The 25,546-nt window shown below is 43.9% G+C and overlaps 1 protein-coding gene across 1 annotated transcript in view; it reads right to left on the bottom strand.

Annotated features, from left to right (window-relative positions):
- The window catches only part of ERGIC1 (endoplasmic reticulum-golgi intermediate compartment 1), a 61,377-nt gene that overhangs the window by 12,920 nt on the left and 22,911 nt on the right, over positions 1-25,546 (bottom strand). Inside the window, exons 2-7 of the mRNA XM_068959239.1 lie at positions 24,611-24,672; positions 17,880-17,952; positions 7,961-8,055; positions 7,209-7,333; positions 4,418-4,522; positions 303-363 (exon numbers count right to left, since the gene is read on the bottom strand). Coding sequence (XP_068815340.1) covers positions 303-363; positions 4,418-4,522; positions 7,209-7,333; positions 7,961-8,055; positions 17,880-17,952; positions 24,611-24,672 — 521 coding nt within the window. The remainder of the gene's footprint in view (positions 1-302; positions 364-4,417; positions 4,523-7,208; positions 7,334-7,960; positions 8,056-17,879; positions 17,953-24,610; positions 24,673-25,546) is intronic.

Below are 25,546 nucleotides of genomic sequence, written 5' to 3'. Positions count from 1 at the left end.
TCTTGTGGTGGTGGCAGCACAAAGGGAAGCTGTAAGGGTAGGATATGGATAAAAAAAACTCAGTAATTCTATACCGGGGGTCATAAAAGAGTTGGAGACAATGTCCTGGTGGCAGAAAGGCTGCAAAGGATATTTTAAACTAAGATTTCTCTTCAGTAGTAGAGAGAATGGAAACGTCAGTCAGCAGTATCTGGATCTCTTTGATTAACGGGGAAAATTAAAGTCTTCTGGATACGCCAGCGTTGCATTAATAGCATTGTTTTCCTTACTGCAGTGAATGGCTAAAACCTTTAATCACGTACGATTTGAGCTGAGTTTGTCTGCTCCCTCCAAGGCATTGAATGCTCCGTGGATGTTCTGGACCTGGAAAGCATAAAAAGTACGTGAACAAGCTACGTTCTGACTCCTGTAATCTTGACCTTTGCTTCCCTATTCTCTCCTGTAACAAAGAGTTCAGCCTGATTCAGCCTTTCCAAAAACAAAGCCTCAACCCAGCAAAAGACAACTTGAAATATCTTTCAGTAACCATCACCACCGGGGTTGATTCCAAGTGAAAAAGTTGATTTCACAATGTCTTACAAGATGAAACTTAAAAGCCACTCCAAAGCTAAAGGACTTGCAGTTGAAAGATGCCAGTTAGGAAATATATCACAATGAAATTTCACAAGAGCTTTGCATAGTTAACTGTGAAAATTCATTATCAGGCTCAAAGGGAAATAAACGGGAATCAGATTCAGGTTAAAACTCAAAGTCCTGAGCTGCAAAGGCAGCTTATGCCACAGCTGCTGGATTTCTACTTTATCTCATTAGCCCATCCCTTACACCATGCACCCTACTTCCCTGAAGATGGAAAGGACACATGCCAACTCTGCCATTCATTCAGCTTTCCCTGCAGCCGGCCCCAGGCATGCAAGCATCTGTTTGCCCAGATCAATAGGATTTCCATCCCGTACCTTACACATACTATTTTCTTCTGGAGGCTAGTGTCCACCAACAGAATAATCAATTCGTGAATCCTATAGACAGGGGAAACCCCACATCAACAGCTGTAGGTTAGGGGTTGCACATAACATACAGAAAGGACAAATAACTCAACAACTTAGAAATTCCTGACCTTAAGCCAGACCACAGGGAAGTGGCGTTCTGCTTGGGTGTGTTCTGACTTTCACCTCACTAACAGGGCGCTGCACAAATAACTACTTCCCAGACCCTCTCAACAGCTGACAGCACGTGGATGTATTTGTCTCATCCTAATGGCTGTTTCCCCATTCAGAATGCCACAGAGCAGATGATGGTCTGGAAGAAAAAGCAACTGAACCAGTTTCTCACCTGAGAAAGGAAATTCTAGAGAGACAAAAGCAGCAGCAAGTTCAGCTAGCAAGGGGCTGGTAACGAGCACAGAGCAAAAGCAAGAGCTGAGCTTTCTGCAGTGCGTTTCACGCTGCTGGCATTCTACAGAATAGCAAACATACTAGAACTATACGTGCAGACTGCACGTATTCTTTACTCAGCTATCATACACACATAGATGAGGACAGTGAAAAGCTAACGAAGAAAGAGAAGCAATTGGACTGGGCTATAGTATTATGCTCCGTTCTGGATACGGCTCAGAAGTAAGCCCCTTATCACGCATCTGGACCAGAGATTCCAAGGTCCGTTCAAAATATGCTATTGTAAACATTTAGTGGGCTACTCGGCAAACAACTGATGTATCTATCCTGTGAGGTACTCTTGCTCTTTGCTCTCCAGCATCCATGCTCTTACCTGGGCAACTGCAACCTTTTTCAGACTCTACTTATACATAGAAATAATCTCTTTATCTCTCTACCCAACCAGGCTGCAAAGCAGTTGCAAGTTACAGGGCTTCCACACAGACAAAGCTACCACAAATCACCACCACTGCCTGTTTCTATGTCATCAGATCCTTTGGTACATCTCCCTCTCTGGTCTCTGCAACATGGATGGCATTTGCAACTCCCAGCTTGATATTTTACCCCGATTTTCCTTGTGGACTGTTCTGGACTCCCATCACAATACTTGCTGTCCCAAGACTGCTAATTATTCTCTGCTCTACAAACTGCACAGGTATGTTCCTGAGGGAACATACTCGCACCTTGTTAAGTATCTGGAGGGACTTCAACAGGCAATATGATGTTGGCCACAGTGACAAAATTACTTTGCAACAGAGACCTTCAGGAAACTTGTTTAGCCAGATACTCTCATGATTGTACTGCTGTACAAAGGCCAAATCTAGCGCTTCAGTAGTAGTACTCAAACCAAAAGGGGCCTAATCAGACACCTAGTAGAGTCAACGCTTTATGCTCCTGCTACACGGACCTCAGAAAGATGCTTGCCAGGACAGGACCTTGAGCACCCCTAGGCTTTAACCGCTACGAAATCATACGAAAGCATATAACTGAAAAGCCTGCTGGACTGATCAGGCAGAGTCCAAAAGCAGGCTAAAATAACTTCCAGCCGTGCAACTACGAAGGGAACACAAGTCTTCTCACAAAGATTTAAACTAAGATTATTCAACACGAAGATCTGGGATATTCAATGAGACCTCTCAAGAGAATTCTACTATAAAAAAAAAATTTAATGTCCTGCTTTCTCCATCTGTTTCTTCAGTGGGTAACCTGACACCCAACAACCCGATTCAGGTTTGAATTTTGGCCTTGTCTGCATTAGGGAAGATCTACAAAAAGTTTGCCAGTAGCATGAAGGAACGACTATTGAAGAACTGAAGCTTAAACAAGGCCAGATGAGATTTAAAACTCTGTTTCAAATGGACTGTTTTTTTCTGGAGACAACAGCACATACCTTAGTGGATCATTCCGGTAGAGCTAGTAACAACCTACAAAGAACAGAGTCCTAGCACATGACACAAGTAAATGAGACAAGCTCCTAAACCCATTTATGAAATATGAGCATATATTACATAAAGCAGGTGGAGCCAAAACAAAAGATTCAAAAGTATATCTAAATAGCTTTAAAGCTCTTCATAACCGTGGGCTCTCTCCACTGCTTGCAAAGTCTTGATAGCACCTGTTTAGTGAACCTATCCTCCTTTAACTTGTGCTGTTGAGCTCATGACTTGCCTACTGGATCAGCAGCTATATTCTACTCTTGCTCCACTCGTGTGTGTGCAGATGAGTCGTTACTGTGGCCTTTTAAAGTACTAACCGAACCTGCCCAAATCATGAGTCAACTACATGTGTACTAGATAGGTTTCTCACCACCAGCATGGAAGACACCTGCTATCAGAAACTTGCTCCTTTGCCCTGAACTGCCCAGGCTTCTCATCTCACTCACGCTGATTTGCATTTCAGCTACATTACTCAGACTCCATGATAAAATAATGGGAACACTACCCTATAGCACTAATTTCCCATGCAAACTACAGAACTCCCTATTACCTCTTACCTAATATTTTTCATAATCTCAGTGTGCCTTACAGACATTAAGCCAAGCCTATTTATATGCTAATATTTCAGCGGTTCCCACACAAGGTATTTCCTAAAAGAAGCCGGGAGCAGAGTCAGAAGACTACAAAGCAATGCTTAGACTTGTTAGCATGAGAAAAGGTTTTTGGAAGTGGGTATACAAGAAGCAGACTAATGAGACACCTGCACGGAGGAACAAAGATTACAGAGACTATGGGTAAGTAATGTTTAGGGAGAGTCGCAAACTGGGTGTGCACATATGTGACTCCCACCTGTGATGCCAGTTCCTTGGAAGTAGGCTAAAGAAGTGCTGTAATCTGTCCTTATTGAGAAATCAGGAATTATTACATAACTTGCAACACAAGGTGTAACTCCATCCACAGGGTAAGTGCACATGTTCAACTTCTTCCCAGCAGGGAACTGGCAATTCTAAGTCTGACCTATGTCTCACAGAACAAATGTGGCTAATAGATGTCTGCTTTAGAAGTATGGTGAAGTGAATTATAAAGAACTGGTGCCATGGTGAAGACAGTACAGAACACATTTTCCCTTAGTATAATTACTGCTCCTCTGCATAGACGCTCACTTAAGATGTTTTCAAAATTAACACTAGAAGCAGTACTGTATGGTATTTTACAGACCCAGGAATCTTCATATCTGTTCCCAGCATGAACACAGACACTTAGTTTTCCAAAAGCACTTTCCATTTCAGATGAAAACAGCAAAGTTAGTCTATGACTGAACGCTGTTCCTTCTTGACGTGGTGGCACGTGAAGAGTCTGTGAACTCTTCCAGACTGAGAGCACGCTGCATAAATGCAAAGGACGGATTTGCTTATCCGGGCAGTTCTTTCCTATGTCCTCCCACACTGTACACAGCCCTTCCATAACACTGATCAAAGAATCTAATATCAAAGTTGCTCCTGTTGCATTTGGTCCCCTACAGAGAGAGAACTTTCAGGGAAGAGCACTCACCTGCAACTTGTCCCCAAAGGAGAGCTTGTGGATGATGTGAGTCATGTCAGGATTCTGAGGCTGCGCAGTGGCACTGTGTGTTGACACGTGAAAGTTACCAGGGACCTAAAATTAGCCAAGACAAGACAGACAGGATTTCACGTTTTATCCCTCAAGGTATCGCCAGGCTCTGTGATATGAAGCAGATATGCCCAGATCCATGCAGCCTGACACGCTGTATCTACGTAGCAGGGGGTAACCCCCGGCACATCAGTGAAAGGCTCTGAAATACCTTCCCGCGCTTGACCAACATCACCATACCACACACAGCGTTCAGAGCAGTTACATCCCAGGCATCCTCACGTTGCCACTCCTGCTGACTATGGGGTGATGAGTGGACCACTCCCAGCCTCAGGGATTCCTAACACTTAAGGCTATGTCTTTCATCCCTGTTAAATAAGATTCATGCCTTTGGCAGTCAACAGTTGCTTAATGTTTTCCTCCCACACCTCACACTTGTAAATGGACCCACTGTTGCAGAACAACCTAAGAAAGCTGTGGATACTTTCTTATTTTAGCATTGGTCATGAGCAACCTTACATTTGACAAGACTGTGGGTAAGAAAGAGACTTTTTTTTTTTTTTTTTTTTTTAAATCTATAGGCTTCATATTCAAACTAAACCATATCTTCCGCTTCCAACCCTGGTAACAGCCCTTTCAAGTACAGGATTTTTTTTTTTTTTTTGACTGAGAGAAACACAAAGTTCTGAAAAATACAGATTTCACCTAAGGACTCCAGTTGCCAAGACAGCAAACGAGCACTGATGTCGTTTTGACTGGATCGCTGTGGCATGCGCACCCTTTCAGGTCACTAGCCCTATACCGTGAAGTCTTTCAGCAGAGTTAGCTCAATGACGGTTATGGAAGCTGCAAGAAACTTCCTAGCAGGAAAAGGGCAGGAAATCAAATGGTCTTGATTTGCAAACCCCTTGGCAACACTGAAAAGCAATCTGACAACAGTCTGAGACAACAGCGGGAGGACTGTTATACAACTAGTGCCCAGTCCTCTCTGCAGAGATGCTTCACCAGCTGAACCGGCACAGGCCGCATGCTGGTTACATAAGCTTTCAGAAAAGCCAATTCAAATGACTTGATGAGGAGCTGGGTGCTCCAGGAAACACTTTGAGGTGTGGACATACGCAGCCTAAGTGAACGGGGCGGCAGATTCTGCAACAGGAACAATGGAAAACCACCTCGCTCTGCCCCCTCTCCAGGCTGGATGCCTTGCCAGGTGCTGTCACATACTCAGGCTCTAATCATTGCTCCTACCACTAACTTCACTCAGTCACCAAAGTCAACAGGAAGCTCAGCAGCTGTGAAGCTCTTTGCAGGATCAGCGTCTTCAAACATAAGCTCTTCAAAGAAAGGACTGTCTTTGTATGTCTGCACAGGCCCACAGAAGAGGGCCCGACTGTGATCCTCAGTCGGGTTTCAAGGCAGGGCCCTGTCCTGTTCTGTATGACCTGTAGGTCACACAGAAGTCCATAAAATGTCTACCAAGGGATTGAAGACTTTCACCTCAAACATGAGAGGTTCAGATTTTCAGAGCCAGAAGCCCTGTGCTAGGCCCCTCTCCCTCTGACAGTGGCCACAACCATGATATGACACGACACAAACAGTGGCCCCACACAAACTAAGAAGCAAAGGGAACTTCTGATTGCCATGTACAGCAGCCCCCTGTTGAGTTGCCTTGGTGAGCAGAAAGCACCACACATACCAGGAAAAAAAAAAAAAAAAAAAGAGTATTTTAGCTCTGCGCTTTGGGGATTAGCAGAACAAGAACTAGCTTTCAACGAGCCCTTTCCCACTTTTTTGGGCTATCAGCTACCAGTAGTTTTGATGGCTTAGAGGTCAGGAAAGAAACGTCTTCTTTTTAAGTCCCTAATCCTTTCCACGCCAACGAATCAGCAAGAGGTTCTGTCTGTTATTTTTAGATGCGATTTACCATGACCTGGGAGGAAAAGAAGGAAGTAGGATTTTGTAGCCTGTGGTACATGAGGAGGCGTGAATAAAGGGTGTGCCCTTCTTAGGACATCAGTTGGCCCCACCTCTGCCTCCCCCACCCCAAATAGTCATCTCCAGCATTACATAGCAAGATTATTCAATTCTTAACACACCCATCCCAGAGAGGAGCCTCCTCCAGGCCTGGATTTTCATTCCTTGAGACAGAAGCAGAGCACCCCTACGAAGCATGCGCACAGGCCTCGTGTATGTATTCCAAACATCTTAACGTTGAGCCGTTTCTGTTGGGCTGGCGTCCTCTAGCAGGGAATTTTCCTGTCATTCTGTGGCTCTTGGAACAAAAGAGGTTTGGATAGAGACATTGCCAAAGACCTCTGCACAGTGAGTCACATTTTGGAGGTGCAAAAGTCGTGACGAGTAAGCACAGAAGTCACTCCGCATTCGCAAGGAGTTCAAACAGTCCCCTAAACCTTAGGGCAGCTTCACTGAAAGTGGCAGCACTGACCACAGGGCTACTCTCTGCTATTAAAACAATGCTACCTGGATTATCTGTGCTGGAGAACGGTAAGAATGAGCCTGATCTAACATGCTCTCTGTGGGTCTAACTACAGAGCCTCCTCTCCACACATTGTTCTGCATCACCGAGAGAACCAAGCTCACCTACTGATTAGGGACATGCATGCATCCTCTGCAGCAGACACTGACACACAGATTTTCATGGGCATTTTACAAATGGATCTTGCTAGCACCTCTCCAGCCAGCACACTCACCCGCTGTCGTTCCTACTCACCTTGTTGATGCTGAAATGGCCCTCAAACCTGCAGCCATCCCCATTGTTGAGAGGTATTTTCATCGAGTTGTCGATATGACCCACTTCATGCCTTCCCATTTCATCCTGGATGTCTAGTCCAACTACTGCATGGGTGGAAGAGGAAGACCAAAACAAAACAAAACAAAACAAAAAAAAACAGAAAGATTGTACAGGAAAGGTATGTACTGCTTTTGCTGGAAAAAAAAAAATTCACATCTTTTTTCCCGGCAATGAGTAAATTCACCTGTCAAATATTGTCATACCAGCTCTTCGGAAAGGATTTGACAACCAAACTTTTCAGACTGCCTACCTGACACAGAAGTATCTCCTATATCCTGCCAGGTGACTACAATCTCAAGTTTAGAAACAGAAAAATGTCAGGTAATCAAGGGAGGCGATTTGTGAAAGCCAACATGTAGCTGGTCCATTCAGAATTACAAATAAAACTTGGGAATTTCTTGCTGCCAAACACAAAAAGGTCACTCTAAAAAAGGAAACAAGACAAAGAAGCCAGTGAGGAAGGTCAGCCACTACCAAGGGCTGCAGAGAGAGCTCAGGGCCAAGAAAACAGGTGTCCCAGCCTGAAACACAAAGCAAAGGGGTATTGGCAAAGACTGCAGCTACTTCATCTCCACTCCGTTACAGAAGAAGGGCCACTACCCCAATTCAGACCTCTTTCAATTATCAGTTAAAACACGATGAAAGAACGAAGAGTGAAAGGGGGTACTCACATTCACAATGCAGGTTTGGTAAACTGATGTTCAGATTCACTTCTATTTTCCCTCCACTGTCTTTGTCTGGGTCATCCACGTAGAGCTCATTAACTCTGGAGGACACAAGACCACAAGTGGGTTCACGCACTCAGCTACTTTCCAAAGAAAGAACTCGCAAGTGAACGCAAAAATTAGTGTTTTGATTGTGTGACCCTTGCTAGCAAGAGTTACGGACTGCGAGCAGAAACTGTCTCTCCAATTGCATGGGGACAAGCCACAATTTAACGTTACTCCTTGCTTGACGAGCGCAGTATACGGAGGCTCTAAACGTCTCCTCTATAGCAGAAAAAAAGAAAAATAAATCCTCCTGCTCTAATTCATTCCCCCCCACCTGAGCCTCATTAACGACACAAAACAAGAACCTAGTGTTTAAGAGGCGACAGGCTAGTGTGCTAGCTCGCTTTTCCTTTCACAAAAGAGGGAAGCAGGCGCTCTTCTATAGTGCAGATAGGTTTAGAGAAAGGCTGCTCTCAGCTATCCCACAGGAAAGGACGATTTGGCTAACTAACTGCCATCTGTTTTCGCCACCCAGCTGACACAGCAGAAGCAAGGGTAGCTGCATGGCAGGCTGTGGGGCACTGAGACCTGTGATTAACCATGCCAGGCTAGAAAGCTGCCTGAGCTGCTTCCATTCCTCGGCTTTCCACTGCTAGTGCTCCCTTCTTGGGTGCCAAAGCCTCCCCCCTGCCCTTCTCCCCTACTTGCACGTCTCTCCTTAACATCTCATTTCAGCCTAAAAACTGTAACTAAAAACAACACATACAATTGAGGAGAAGAGGACTTGAGCCAGGAAACAGATGGGATGAAACATCCTGGACAGCAGGCTCTAATACGCTATGCAACAGTCTCCCAAAGAGTAATGCTGTTTATAGCACCCAGAGGGCTGGCACATATTTCACAGAAGACAAAATACAGATAAAAAGTAAAAGGAGTACAAGATTATAAATATTTATTGTTGGCACATACAATCCATTTGACACTTAAAATATACCCCCCGCCCCCGAGAACAGCAGCGTTAGCTAAGCATAAGCAATCCTAGAAAACACATTCCAAGGAAAAACACCACACTAAACCAAAAAGATGGTGAGATTACCTAACCGCTCTTTCTCTCTCAGTCCAACACTGTTCAGCCTCATCAAGTAAGAAGATTTGACAATTTGTTTCCCAGTAGGAGGGATCGTAAAGCGATGGGAACTTCCGTTCAGGCAATCTCCATAAAATAAACTACCTTCACCAGTAAGAGCTTTGCATTATTTTTATTTAATGCTCAAAGTGTATGAAACACTTTGACAAGCCCTTGCCGAAAAGTGTGTATGCTAATAGACAAACCAGATTACTGGCAGCTCCAAGACAGACTCAAAGTGATTTCGTCCCGGTGATACATCTCTGGACAATAATGAACTGTTTGCCCTGCGTATTCAGAAGAAACAAGTCTTCAGACAGAGAAGCACATAGCTGCCAGTTTTGCTGGGATAATTATTCACAGGTCAGTGGGGTTTATAGACAGTCATTTAAAATCGGCACAGCATTTGTCTTTGGCTTCACAGCCCTACCTTTCTCTGTTTTTAATTGGCCTGACAAGTTACTTGCAATCGTTACTCAATGTATTTTTCAAGTGATTAATAAAAATGACACAGAGGGAGGGGCAAGATTGCTCATCAGCGACCTAGTTAGAAGCTTCTTGGCTGAGCCCTCTCCTTCCAGGTGGAATGTATTAAATCCTCTACGTATTCATTACTGACGGATTAGGTAGCGTACAGGATTAAGTCATACTTCCAAATATGGTTGTGAGGAGCAGCTCCAGCCAGGAGAGGCATTAATCCCCCAAAGCCAGGCACCTTTCTGCACTCTCGGAGTCCTCCCATCAAGATCCCAGTTGCCAGCAAACCTGTTTCATAACAGCACCTGGCTTCTTCCCAGCTCTCTCTGCCGTCTGAGATGTAGACCATGCCCAGCCAATGCTGCAGGCAGTTTAACAGCACTGGCGGAAAGGAGCATGTGCGCTCGCTGACGAACACATCAGGTTAAGCAGCTCAGATCCCGCTTCTCTGGGCTGAAACTCTAGGAACGTTATTATTTGCATTTAGCGATCTCCAGTTCTGAACTAGTCAGAAGAAGCGCAGTCAGGTGTGGTCCGTGAGCACGCATATGCACACAAGCCTCTTGGCAATAACAGAGTGAGACATGGTGGCTAGTAGAAGTCCAAGGACTAACTGTGCACACAGCCAAATGTTTTACACAGGAAAGCAAAGTGGTGAAGTCACTCAGTTACAGACTGGATCACTGAGGCAAAGAGAAGTAGGCCAGTTTGTCCATGTTACACATCCCATTAATTGCAAAGATAAAGGCGACTTCCTTCCTGCCCTGAGCTCCGGTCACTAGACCAACAGTTCCCAACTTGTCCCTTGGGCAAGGCTCACGGCCACTTCCTCCTCCTCTTTGCCTGGTAGCCCCCTACTCATATTCCCAACTCTACAGCCCTACCTATCACTCCTTAGAAACCTGACAGCTTGTAACATCTGGTCCTTGTTCCACTTCTTCCTCCCTTGGGAGGAAGCTGGATGGAGCTGGCAGTTGCTATCGCCCTCTCCAAGGCCAAGAATCCAAGCTGCACACAGCCTTCCTATTATTTAATTAGACAACCCTGGGATGTTGGGAGAAGTGGTGTTTGCTACCTCTAGCAACTCTCCCCGGAGGAATAACGTCGCCGGTGGAAGAAAAGAAGTTGGCTCTGACTTATAGTTGCCCTTCCTAGAATCTAAAGTGTCCCAAGGTTAGAGCAACAGGGATTAACCATGAATCTGGGACTGTCACAAGGGAGATAAAATCTGAGGTCAGGCAGAAGGACACTGCAAGTACAAGTGGTTCATACAGCTGTTTGGAGAGAGCAGTATATACGCCTGTATTGTGACTACAGAGGTGGCACATACCTCCTCCCAAGACCCTAAGTAAGTAGGGGTTGGTATTTTACTGGTTGCTGTCAAGGACGACTTAAATAAAGTGGCACAATAAAGCAGTGGTTAGGTGCAGAGCTATGAAAGTGTAACATGGGCAGTAGGACAGGTAAGAGGTGCACTGCTCCCACCACAGGGAGCAACCTTCACTGTTTCAAGGAAAAAGGGAGGAAAAAAGGGAGGAAAGTTTCTCTATGCAGCAGGAGCCATGATCCACACAGAAAGAATCTGGTTCACTTCTAGAAAGAGCTACTCTGAAATACTTCACATTCCTTGGCTGCTGGGCTTCTTCTCAGTTACTCATCCTGTTTGCTTGCTTATAAACTTGTAACACTACACAGAAAAATTGGAGGGATTATTTGGCTAAGGTTGCAGACTGTGGAAAAGGCACGCAAGAGAAGAGAAAGGGGGAAAACAGCAGCAAAGGGGCTTAATATTTCTTAATGATCTTATCCAATGTTCTCAATGCTCCAAGACTTAGATTTATGATACAACAGCTTTGTTTCCCCAGAAACAAACTTCCCCAGGAGATGTTATTTTCACCCAGCAACCTTGGCCACTAACATTAGACACTTCAGCACTTTACGAGCTGAAGAGCCTGCGGCCCTTTGAACATGAGAAAAGGCACACTGTATCAGCCTTTTTGAACTTCAAACTCTGCCTGAATGCATCTTCCTTGTCCTCTGTCGTCTTTGGCCTAGTCTTTACTTCAGACAGATTCTAACCTTTTTGCTCCCTCTTTCACAGCGAACAACCAGACACCCTCCTCCCCAGTAATCTGCCGTACAGACAAAAAATACACTGCTGACTCCAGCAAGTTGCATTTTACCTTGTTCTCTAACTCCCAGGAAGCACTCTCTGGCCTCCAGGACCCTAAAGCTAAAGGGGGAAAATAATTACTCTTTCTCAGTGGAGTCCAAAGCTTCTCAAGAGACTTTGCTAGGTGAGCTCTAATCGACCATCCCCTTGACAGCTTCCAGAACCACAGCTGCCCCAGCTGAGGCTCCTACGCTACCTTCTTCTCAGCTGTGCCAAGCCATAAAAGAGTCAACTTCAGGCAAATGAACCATCTTCTCAATTTGTGCATGCAGTGTACTGCTCTGCCATTTGTAAGCTTTCTTCTATGCCTGAATCTCAGTCAAAGCTTCATTTAGAAGGTCTTTAGCCCAGATTTGATCTTGGCGAAGCATAGAAAACACACTGTCCTACAAAGGAAGGAATTACAATTCTCCAGGAGGCAGGAAGAAGGAGAAGGGTTCTAAAGACGTCAACGTATATTTGAGTCAGAGATTGCAAATGACATCATGACACGACCTTCCGCTTCCTGCTAACCCACACAGGTACATTAGGACAGACGGCATAACAACACTTCACAACCATACAACACCTTTTATTAGGTAATCTCCAAGGTACTAGGCAAACATTAATTAAGCCTCTTAACACCCCTGAGAGGTAGGCAGCTAAGTATTACTGTCCTTCTACAGAAAAGTTAAGTGTTTGTCTCAAGGTCAGTCAGTGGTAAGAGCAGGATCACAACTCCCATTCCCCTCTAGCTACTAGGTCTTATTCCACCTTCTGGTCTAGCTTGCTCCAGAATTTCATCTGCCTCAACCAGATGAGCTAGTGGAATTGGAGTTGCGTTTCTAGCTTAGTGTCTGGGACCTGGATGAGAACATACAAGCTCTAGCACTGTGCTCCCTGTGCTCCGAGGTTACAGTCCCCGGCAGGAGGAATACTTGTTGCACCAGGATCACACTGCTGTTCAGAGCAGGTGCAGTTTGACCTTGAAAGCTGCTATGAGAAATTTTCATGGGCCAAGAGCCACAAAACACATTCCACATACCTCGGGGAGCTAAGGAACAGAGGAGCTCCGAGTTCTCTGAAGGCAGATATGATAGCTATTCCCCTGTTTCATTGCAGGATCAGTCTTGGGCATGCAAGTAAGCCCAGGGTGAACAAGCAGTATTGGTCTTGGGAAGAAGCAAAAGGCCAGGAGCTTCCATATGTGCGGCACCTGACAGCCCGCACAAAGAGTTGAGTTGTGCTGCACATGATATCTCATGTTTGTGATGTTCACAGACTGGCCAAGGTAGGTATTCTTCAGACAGATAAAAGAAAGCAGGTGTTCGCAGTGAATGACCCAGTCACCTCAAACGAACAAATGATTTGGACATTGTTGCTGATTTATGACTTTATGCAAATACGGTATTTTTATTGCAGATATTCTACCTAAGTAATTAACTGCCTGGCAGGGGGATGCAGCATTTCAAGTAGCAAACTTGTCATTTCCACCTGTTCAGTGCCAGTTACTTCATTAAAACACAAACAACAACCACCACCACCACCACCACAACACTGCCAGGAATGGCCTGTTGCTTTCTACTTAGTGTGCTGTATCTGGTCAACAATAATTGACCTGTCACATTCATACCACAAGTGCCAAATTCATACCCTCCTATCCCTTCCCCAGGCTGCCAATGCAAGGCAAACTAAATTAGTTAATTACATCTTGCCTCCTTAATAATGGAATACTCTGAAAACTCTTATCAAACCTATAGAATATAATTCATGACCTAATTAAGGTCATAAAATGCAGGATTATCTTCTTGCCAGCTATTAACTTCCAGAATTGATCTGGGTTAATTAGAAAAGAGATAGATGATTTCTATGTTCTTGATTTGCAACATAACAGCAAGATGAGTGAGGAAGGCCCTTAAAGGTATGCCAAGCAACTTCTAGCCCTGAGTCCACTCTCAGTCTACTACTGAGCCTGCCCAGGAAATACCAAACACATTTAACACTTCAGCTTTATTTCTTCAGCCATTTCAGTCATTTGCTCAGCAGGACAAACATGGACTTCTGCAAAATTGACAGTATCAAATACAAGTGTGGAGCATGGACCTCCTTTCTTTTATCTTTCTTTAAAAGAACTGAGGAGCATGCCATATTTTGGACCGTTCTGAGAGCTTCAGTCACACTCAGTCTGGGTCTGATTTCCAGTGCTAATCTCTCCAGTGCTAGTCCTCTTAACTGCAACGATGAGTTGTGGTTGAGCAAAACAACAGACTCTCTTACCTCATCAGCACTTTGCTGTACTTTTCCTGAAAAAATACGTAGCCCCACCTAAGATACAAGCTTTGATTTCCCTCATGGCTACTCAGAGGATTCCCTGTTAGAGTCATGCAATAGATTTAGAAAATGAGAAACTAGGAATTTTCTAAACTACTCGGGGCTTGTCTATACAGGAAGCTAGCAAGCAGCAAAGTAGGATGTGCATTTACAGTGCGTTACCTACGCCACATGAACTTCCTGCACGGCCGCTGTGATGTGCGCAGTATCTCACTTGGCTTCCTAACTGAAGCAAGCTCCCTCGCACAGACGCAATCTTGGTGCTCATTAGACATGCCTACACAGCGAGTTATGACACAGCTATTGTGGTGCACGCCATCTTCCACACGTAGATAATCTGTTTAGTTTTAGTGTTATGACTGTTAACCTCAAGACGAGGGTACCATTTCCTGGCCTCTGCTACCTAGACAAGCCTTTGGCAGTTAAGACTACAAGCACTAAGACAAGGGGCTGGTTACAGAAAAACACCGATCAAGTTGAGTAAGAGCGACCAAACTGAGATTTCTAGTAATAATAGGAAATTACGTTGCGACGGTCCAACGAATGTAGAAGAAAATCCAGCACTGGGTAGAAGCTGGCAAGCGCTAGGGGTTGGTGTAGTGCAGAGGAGATCTTGTTTTCTCATGTTACAGCACACGAGTACAACAAACCACACCAGCCTCGCGCTTTAGATGCGGACAGTGAAGAAACCTCCTGTTGGTGAGAGTTAAACAGTTAATCCTGTGGGTACCACTGCTATTGAGGTTGCTACCGACTTGCCCTGAAGCAGGCTGTCACATGCATATGCACCATGCACAATTACTTGGCATAGGGTTATGATCTATGCATGGGTCCACATCAGGCAATCTGGTACATCTCTGATGCAAGGCACATGGCCAAGGGCTCTCAGTTTCTCCTTGCCATCCAAGAAGCGCAGCTATTTCCATGCAATCCTGCTTTGTCAAGTGCAGGACTGCTTTAAAGGGAAATATTACGCAAGAGGAGAAAGACCGATGGAAGTCTCGTAATGCAGTTGGCACTGGCAAAGCAGGAAAGCTTATTCCATGTAAGTTAACACAAGTAAGCATACCGTGGTTAATCGTTCAGATCCTGGCTGACGCAAGGAAACTTCAAGCTGGCAGGGATATCTGTTGTAGAAAACTCTTGATATAAAAGAGACTTGAAGCTTGTAATACTAGTTGATTGGAATTCAACAATTTGCACTTGAGCAATCTTCTGTATCTTCAAAAAGTATATAATTTAGGGGCAAGTAAGGCTCAAAAATGTCTTTTGTGAGATAACATCCCCCCCCTGCTATCTACCACCACCCCTTTCGTAACGGCAGCATGCAGATCTGACATTGCTCCCAACAGCTCCACACTTCTACACCCAAAGTCCAAATCACTGGACTATGCTGCATCATAACGTACCACCAGTAATATACCTTTGAAAGGGAAACACAAGAGGTTAGTAGCATCTCTGAACACCTCTATGGTGCAGGGTTTCCCAGAAGAGAGAGCAATGAGTAAGAAATGGAAAAAGAAAAGTTTACTTTGTCTTTAGAAGTTACTGAACTAGGAAGTACTTTGTTAATGTCACATTCTGAAGTATTTCCATTGTTACAGAAGGAGACTCTTCACAAATACTGTGGGTGATCTGTTCCCAGCAAGAGAGATTTTGATGACCTATAACTCATCAGAAGGAGGTTTTCATATTTTGCAAGTTATTGTGTTGGATGGTCCATGACGAATCAGTTTCCTGCATTCATTTGTCTCATCCTCTTCCATGACACCCTCACTAAAATTTTACTGCTTTACTGCTTATAAACACCTCCTCTCCAAGTAGTTCCTGCTGGGAATGGCAGTATAGCATTTCTCTGAGGTTTTAATGAGAATCCTGTCAGCTGAGCGTTCAGGAACTTACAGCACCCGTAATATCTTTGTGGAAAATGCATCATCCTGTTAACAAGGTCACAATGTGTAAAAAGCCTGAAGAGACCTCAAAGAATCATATAATTTGGCTGTTCAAAAAAGAAATCTTTAGTCAGGAAGCTCTCACAACACAAAGGCACACCACTTAATTTGATCAGACTTCAGTAAATGTCACTGATTTCCCCAGTAAAGCATTAACCAAAAAAAAAAAAAAAAAAGAAAAAAAAGAAAAAGAAGATCAAATGAGAGAATGTGATCTAAGATGAGAACAAGGAAGAGTACTATTTTACTTGAAGCGATTTGTCTAGCTTTTTTTTTTTTTTCTAAAAGACAATTCAGCTCTAGAGAGAAGTGGGTTGACAAGCTGATCGCAAGTACTTTATAAGCAAAGGCATGGAACCGAATTCAAAGAAAGAATAAGGGAGTAAGAAACATAAGATACTATCTCTGAAGTAAATGAACAATAGGAATAAAAAAATTAGTTAGAGCTAGATAACACTGCTGTCTTAAGGTTAAGCATTACTCAAAGTTACAATTATTCTCGAGATGATATTCTCGTTCCAAGTCAGAGTCGCACAAAAGCAATGAAAGAGCCACACGGTTATCAGAACCAACACAGAGCACGGTACGTCAAAATCTGGCACACGAGTCCAACGCGTTCAAGAGCTGCTTTGCCCGGCAGGGATGGCTGGTGCTATCTGGACCACCATGTATGTCTGATGCAAGCTCCACCCTTCCTAACTCTCCAGGAATCGTACATCACAGCTAGCGAGCTCACTGCCACATCAGCAGGGTGATGGAGAAGGAGTTACTAAGGAAAGTTTATTTTAAGGCAGAGGAGCATGAGAAGAGGGGGGGAAAAGTCTGATTCAACTAAAATACATGTTCTATGAGTGATTTTTTTAAAAAGAAAATTATTTTCATTTTGCTCGAGCAAGGTCTTGAAGAGGTTACCTGGGGACAGCTCCTCTTTAGGTACAAAGCCTGTCAACTACATTTCCAAGTAAGGCTCAACAGGCACAAAGACAGGATAATACCCACGTCACAAGTAAACCTATCTGCATGTATCAGACATTCAGCTCTATCTCAGATTAAAAAAAAAAAAAAGTAGCATTATTAACATTAAGCTAAAAATCATTCATGCTTAAATGCAACTCCTTAGTCCAAAAAAGCATCACCAAAAATGTCCAGTGAAGACTGGGAAAATGTGACCCTCACTTTGTCCACAGGGAAGTGAGGGGAAAAGAAAACGTCTTGTCAGGCATCCCACCATATCAGCAATGGAAACCCTGCAGTCTCAGAGCACAGACTGCATGGGTTCCACCAGTAGGCACCACACATTTAAAAATATGGTGTCACTGATGAAAAAGATGCTATTTTTCCAGAATCACTTTGAATAAAACAAGCGCAGAAGAAAGTATCTACTCAGAAGAAGAGGAGAAACAATCTCAGATGAGCACAAGAAATGAACAGCTTAAAGGGGAAGAGGCACTGACCTCTCTAGCATTCACACTACCTTACACCTGATCACCACAGAAACTGGAAAGGGTTAGAAGCTGGGTATAATCTGTGGTCACATCAAAAACATCCCCCATGCGCAACACTCAAATCTAGTATGCCGCTGATAAAGGATCAAGTAGGTCTGGAACAGCTTTCTCTAACAAAAGTATTTTTGAACTAAGTTTGCCTGGCATACATTAGTAAATTAAAAAGCTGAATGAATGATTGAGACTCTGGACTCAACCAAAAGGAGTCCAAAAACCATTACTTGACTAATTGGGCTAGTGAAATTACAGACACATTTATGCAAGATAACAGAATGAAGCTTTAAAGAACCATATACACATATGCACTCATATAAAAGAAAACATGATTTTTACTTACATTTCAGTGGCTATGAATCCGGTGAGCTCAGACAGGAAGAGAAACAGTATGAAGAGACAGCAGCAGACAGAGACTGGAAAAGAGGAAGATGGAGGAAAAGGTTAGTTTTATATCTCTAATAAAGACACAAGTTGTTTTCACGTAGACAAATTACTCCTTCGATGAATGCGTCACTCAGGACACACTTGAGAATTCACACTCTCTTAAGAGACAGGGACCCTGAGGAGAGCTCAGGGTGATACCACTGGAACCTCAGAAGTCTCGCACCAGAATATCCAACATCCCGCTGGATATCTAAACTCTTGGGCTACCTTCCAACCCAAAGGGCAATTTCCATCTCCCCATGGCTCCCACTTTCTCCATCTCCAGTACACAGCGCTGGTCAGCCAGCCCCTCCCTCCCTCTTGCCAGGCTGCTTGATAGTATGACATCCTTGGAGCCTTTGCCAATGACATTTTACTGCTACTAAAACAAGAATCAACACCATCTTGCTTCAAAAGCACACATTCAGTTACGCAGCATATTGTGGATTAGGAGACATTTTGCCTCTTTATCAAGTCCTAAGGCCACGTGAAAGTTGGCCGCACAGTCTGTCCAACCCAACAGACAGAGCTGGCACAGCAGAGACATGGGGACAATGGACTAGTCTAGCCAATGCCTGATGCTTCTCTAATTTCTCCATTTGCAGATGCATTGGCTCTTCAGTGAGGGAAAAATCCTAGTGAAGGAAACACGAAGTACCTGAACAGCAAGTCCCTTATCTTTCTTAAGAAAGCTAACCTAGAGTTAAAAGAAGGGAGCCCAAAGTAACTGTATATTACTGGTTACTCGTCATCAGAAAACTGTACAAAACATTGTACAGTGAGGTTCACACAGTAGACCTGCAGAGGAGGGGCTGGAAGGACGGACAGCTGAAAACCCTGCTGAGTAGGGATGACTGGAGCAGACAAGGATGCGCCAGCTCAAGGAGACAGGGCTGCAATGTATATCGGTATCAAATAAAACTTCCAAGTTCACAGTGAATCACTATACAAAAGAGTAAACCAGGAAATGGCACGTTATTCCAGAGTTGTGACAACAGGCACATAATCTGTCTCGCCCCTCAGTCCCAGGAGAGTAATAATGACCAAGCACTCTGAAATGAGCACCTTACCATAGCTCCTAATTAAGATTGAGAAATACATAAGAAAACCTTGTTCCTCAACTTTATTCCGTGTGACCAATAAAGCCTGAATACCCATTCCTTTGGGAAGCACAAGCAACAACTGGCTGGAGAGCAATTGTATCACGCTACTGTGCTTGTCCAAACAGCCTTGGTAGAGAGTATTAGAGGCAAGGGAAGGAAAGAGGAGATAATTAAGGCAAATGCCAAGACAGGCCCTGAAGTGACCCAAAGCCTTGTGCCTCATTCTTCAGATTAGTCAGCCCATGGTTCTGAGGAAAGAAATGTGTTGCTTCCCCTTCCTCATCAGGGTTGTTTCAAGGCTGGATTCATTTACTGACCCTCTCAAAAGGGCAAGGGATTAAAGGAGATGCCAAAAAAATACATTAACGAGGATGAAGAAAGAGAGAGAGAAGGGAAAAAGAAAGCCAAAGATTAGCAGGAAAATGGGAAGTGAGAGGAGATATTAATTTTCAAAGAGCAACCCCCTTAGATGGTCACACAGCTAGTTCCAACTCTTGGCTGTCAAGACACAGAGAAGAACACTCTGCTGTAACCCAGCTAAGCTGCTAGCAGGGTAGAAGAGCAGCATGGGGGAGGAGAAAGGTCTACTTAAAGCACAGTGGCAGATTCTTACGAGAATATATACACCTACGTAAGAGCACAAAAGAAGCAACCAGCCAGTCACAAGACAGGTTGATCTAGTGTTTCTTACTGTTAATCACCAAACAGCAGAGACACAAGATCACTCATCTTTGTTAGTAAGTAGAGGGAAAATGTTTCACATGGAGACAACCGTTTCATCCTTAGTCGTTTCCCACATTCCTCTGTGCCTCGTTATCATCCTAGAAAAGGCCTTCCACAGCATCAGCCAGATCTCTCGGCTCTCCATCACTTCTGTGCAAGCCTGGTACTGCTAACTGTAAATTCTCTTCTGAAGCTTGCTTTCTTTTCCAACTTTTTACTTTCTTCTCTGCCATTTCTGTCATTGAATTACCTTCTCCTTTCCCAGCATACCAAGTATTTGCTCCCTCAAGTCCATCTCTCATTTCACCTCTTCTACCAAAGACCTGTGAGAATACTTATCAAGTAGAGTACAATAAAATTACACTAGCCTATATTTAGAAATCCTACAGGTGAGTAAGAGTACCCTGAAACACCTGGCAGGGACTGACTTTCAAAGGCCTTTAATATTTTTGCCAGTCTTCAAACTGCATGGTCAGTTTTCAACCTGGAAAAGAGATTGCTGAGGACAACACGAGAGATTTCTATAAAATTATGAGCAGCCTGGAGGAGATGAATGGGCAACAACTGCTCATTGTCTCTTCCAGTACAAGCATGGGAGGGAAGGGGAAGGTTTAAAAACAAGAGGAGGTTTTTCTCTACACAACACAACTGAATTCTGGAACTCCTTGACTATGGATGTTGTGGATGCTGAAAGTCTACAAGATTTCAAAAAGAATCAGATGTTCCCTGAAGAATAAATCCATTGAGGGCTATTAAACACAAAGGAACCACCTCTAGCTCAGGAAGCTCCAAAACTGCCAACTGACTGAAGGCTGGGGAAGCGTTTAACCTGTCTTTATGCTCTTTCTTAGGCATCTCCTACTGACCACTACTGGAAACAGGATATCAGGCTAAATGGACCTTTGGACTGGCCTGGCTTGGCTGACCTTGTGTTAAAGTCTCTCTGCACATGCACGTTTTTGGGAGGTGAGGGGAGGTTGGCATGAGACTTGTGTGCAAGTCCTATGCACTGAACCGTCTCTTCTGCCAAAAGTTAGATGGAAGCTTTTTGAGATACAGAGCATGGGCTCCTCTACAGGCACATGTGATGTTCCCAGTACAAGAAGTCACGCACAGAGTGCTTCAGCTACTTATTTCATAGTGGAAGCCTTTATTTGCTTCCATGCAAATGCACAGTTCTCACAGCCCATGCTTGACAACTTTTGTATTCTATTTGGAAAAGTGGATTAAAGGCTGGAATCAGACAGAATAAAACAATTAACATACAAAGTTTAATTCAACTGCAAGAGCATTGCAAATGTTCCCACAGAACTCTAAGGGCCATCATAGACAGGCTTTATGAAAACTCTACTATGGTAACACCACCAATCCATTGAAAGTTCCTAGTGTTAGACACATTGGAATACACTGCTGCTGGCTAACGAGAAACCCCCAAAGGATGGGGATATCTCCCACACAACTTTTCCACGTTGGCTTCTACAACCTAACCCTTTGTACCTATCCCTTCTGAACGTACCTCTGTCTATATACGTGCCCGACACTGCCCCCCACCCCCCAAAGAAATGAAAGAAATGCAAAGCAAAGAGTCTAGCACAGCGTTCAGAATAAGAATGTGAATCCATTTCTATATTAAGGCATAAAATTAAGGCATTTATTGTTCAATGAAGCAAACTGCTATGAAGCGCGAGGAGCGGGTCTTGTTACAGATGCCATGTGAATCATAACTCTGATATTTCCTGATGCGTATTTAAAACTCCAGCCTCCACACAGCATAGAGTATTTCTGGATAACATTACCATGTGTGCATACAACATGTGTATGCAAACTATGCATCCACACTGACTGTTAAGTAGCAGGATTGCTACAGCAGCTGCCTGAGCTGCAGACCCCTCTCTCAAAAAGTCAAACTGTTCCTGTCCAGCCAGATGTCAGCTGTCAGACACCCAGGGCACACGCCACTGCTCTCTGCATACCCAAACACGGCCAATTTGTCACCGTGCTAGCTAGGTCTGTTAGAATGGCTGTGTGCCAGCATCACAGACACCGCTAAACAGGGGTAGGGAGGCTTTTAAGGACTGGCACAAGCACCTGGAGGAACTGGGACAACAGCAGTATGACCTGGCTGAGTGGCGCACGTACCTCAATACTGTCTAAAACAAGAGATTTCTACTGAAAAAAAGGAACGCCCAACTACTGCACACATTTCAGACAAGCACATAGCAGTGGGTATGCTATTCTAGGCAAACTTCACTCCACCAAACGATAGTGGACTGCTCCTGCTCCTTCGTTCCTACTAACGTCTAGTTGCTGGAAGGTCGTCTGCCACGCAGATCTCAAACACCTTGTATGCAGCATCCAGCGCAGCTTAGGAAATTATAAAACCCTACATAGCAGACAGACTCTCCAGCTGGCTTCTGAACATGCTAGCATTTGAGATTGCCTGCTCTTCTCCACCAAGAAAAAAAAAAAGATGCTTATTGAGCTACCTCCTTTGTCTTTGAGCTTCTTCTTTCTAGGGGAGTTAGCTATCTGACTCCCAGTGGTAAGAAGCAGAGTTGGTACTTTCAATCTCCTGTCTTCTGTAATTTGATCTACTCTTTCCTCCATAACGCAGGCAGCATAAATGCATCAAATTTTTCAAAAGAGGCTTTTCTAGAATTCAAAAGCACCTGCAGAAATCCTGTAGTAAATCCACGCCTATTCCAGAAAGGCTTCAGTACCAGAAGTGATACGGGACTTAAAAGCCTCAGCAGAAATTGTGGCAAGGGCCCAAGTTATCAGTCAGCTACTACAGACTACTTTTTATCTGCTCTGTAAACCTTGAAACACTTCAAGGAAGTCAAAGTACAGCTGCGCCATAGCCATTTCACAGATTTCCAATCCTAAGAGGTTTTGTGAGGCAGAACTTTCCCCTACCCCCAAGTTCCTAATATTATTACAACCTGAATTCCCTGAAGCATTTATCACCAAATCATGCAACCTTCCCAGGCTTCAGACCGGCATGGCAATAGGCTAGTCTCATTCACAGCCTCCTGCAATGCTCAAGATTGCTGGCTTTCAATTTACAAGTCACAGGCTTGGTCAGACAGCCCATTATGAAAGCTGTATACAAGATCCTCACATACAGAGCTGCCAAAGTTTGCCCGTGTGGTTCAAAAGCCTCTATCAGCCTGCCTACAAGCATTCTGACGAAAAGAGGGAGAACCAGTCAGAGAAGAAAACCAAAGCTTGAGAAGCTGCAAATAACCATAGAGAGAAATAAGTCAGCTAATAATTTTAAGAGTCACAGCCTCCAAGCCTTCCCACAACAAACTTATCACTTGAGCTGTTTACTGCAGATCAGAGAGCCTAACACTGGATGGCCTTTGATGGGTTTTTTTGTTTCTAAAACACACTCCTTTGCAGGTGATTCATAGCAAGACAAATTCTCAAACAGAGCCCAGATACAGCGTGGGAATTCTTAATTTCCAAAACAGAAGAGAAGGTAGAACACTAACAAGTTCAAAGCCTTCTTTCAAAACACTACATCTCATATGCCTCTAAATTAGTAAACAGTTTCGAGCCCTTTATTCACAGTTTCAGCAAAACTAAATGGGAGTCAATAGGCAAGTAACTCCGTCCACGATCAGGAGAACATGGAGGATAAGGACTCTCTGAAAACATATATTTAGAGTCACACACTCTCTTCAGTGAGGAATTTCCTTAGCTTACAAAAGGCTTTGCTTTGTGTCCCATTGATTCGCTGTTACTGACTCAGTTCTATTTGACGCCCGTTGTCACCAAGGGATATGACACCACTCACATCAGCAGTGACATACAAGGCTACTGACCCATCTACGAGAATGGATGAATGGAGCAAAGCTACATGATCAAAGGAAGTCACTGTTCAATGGAACAGGAAAGCTCCATTAGGGATCTAATTACAGACTTGGCAGGACCAACTGATCAATGTTTACCGCTCTGCACAGCGCACTCATTGGTCATGGTCGTGTGAAATTGCATTACTCAGCCTGCAGTCTCCCACCTCAGGAGGAGGAAGGAAGGAAAGGAGTCCCAAGGCAAGAGATTTGTATCAGCCAAAGTCTGTGGATTGATACACGGGAGTGAGAGCGGATCATTGTTGGTGGTTTCTGACAAAGTAATTTTTCTTCTTTAAAAACATGGCAAATAAAAGCAAAATAAAATCTCTGCTCATTTATCCCAGCTACAATGCCAGATGAATCTCCCAAGCATGTTGTGACAGAAATCTGTCTCTTCCAATTCACATTCACCGTTGGCCACTTGTGCGTTGCCATCCGTCCTCCTCCCTCCTGACCCAGGACCTAGACATCAGAACTTAAGTCTCTTTGGCAAGCAAGATGTGAATGCAACTGTCTTCAGCTGTTTTTCACCCTGACTGAGGGGATACCCAATCATCAGAGAGAACTAAAAAATTAAAAAAAAAAAATCGGCAGCTCTCCCCACCACCACCCAGCGTTTAGAGCAGACTCACGGCTCCCGTTCACAGGAAGACACTAGCAAAAAGCTCTCTAGCCACTTCAGTAGCTAGCACAGTGGGTATTTCAGCTTTAGTTCTTAAGAGATCCCTTTCATAGTAACAAAAAGTGGTAAAGATATGCCGTTAAGATTCTGAAGCCATGCAGACTGCTCCATCATTTAGTACAACGTGACAGATTGGGCAAAATGAGCTGTCTCAGCAACAAAGGATGCCCTTTCCAGTGTTTAGCATCCCTTTAAAAATATCCTCCAAGACAGAGAGGCCAAAAGATCTTTAATTCTAGACCAAGGGTATGCAAGGACAGCAAAGAGAAGTGCTACTTACTAATAGCCCCTGTGTAGGTTGGCTGTGTAAGGTCTTTTGGCACCTTCCTGTAGATGTCAAACCTGAAAGAGAAAAAGTAACAGCCATAAAGCAGGTGGACTATTTCAATACATTTCATGTCCCCACAGTGATGAATGATACTGAAGTTTTTCTATTCGGCTTTCCAATAGCATTTTTCAGTTCACAGGTTATGAGACAGAAAACAAAACAAAAAAAATCCATTGTCTTTTGTACAATTATGCAACCATGCTGCTTTTTGGTACCACTTTCCAAAGCACTTCTCTCTGCCTCCCTGTCTTGTTTGCATGGATCTTTGCAATCTGAACTGTTAGCAATGCCAGGGGATAAGTAATGCTGGACAAGTTTACAGACCACCGTAAAAGGAAAAGGATACTCTACAGGCTCCTGAATATGAAGGACTAAGCCTGGAGAAAAGGAAAGAGAGAGAGAGAGAGAGAGAGAGAGAGAGAGGCAGATAGACAAACAAGCCCTAGATCTAGACGGCAGCTTGCAGTGTGTATCCTGGGTGGCCAGGGATTGCCAACACCAAAGTCAGAACTCAAAAGGTCGAGATAACAAACCTACTCTTGGACACCACATACATAAGAGAAATTAACTGAAGTTTGCTATTCCCCCTGCAAAAACCCAGTTTACTATTAGACTGTTGTTTTGATTCAGTCATATCTTTTAATATCCACCTGGCTCAGCTTCGCTATTTTAAACTCTCCATGGTTAAACTTTCATTGCCCTTATGATGTTAGATGTATTATTTCCTACCACCTTGTGTTCCTCCACGGCCAGCCGCAATGCAGCTCTGACATCAGTTTTTCCACCACTCAATAAAAATTAATTAATGCATTAAAAACACACACACCCTAAAGCAGAAAGCGACTGATTCTCCCCCACAAACAGACTTTTTTTGGATATACTGCTAGC

Source organism: Struthio camelus, chromosome 13 (assembly GCF_040807025.1).
Source record: "Struthio camelus isolate bStrCam1 chromosome 13, bStrCam1.hap1, whole genome shotgun sequence".
NCBI lineage: Eukaryota > Metazoa > Chordata > Aves > Struthioniformes > Struthionidae > Struthio > Struthio camelus.
The sequence above is the reverse complement of the archived record's forward strand: the minus strand, read 5'-3'. Positions and strand labels throughout refer to the sequence as shown.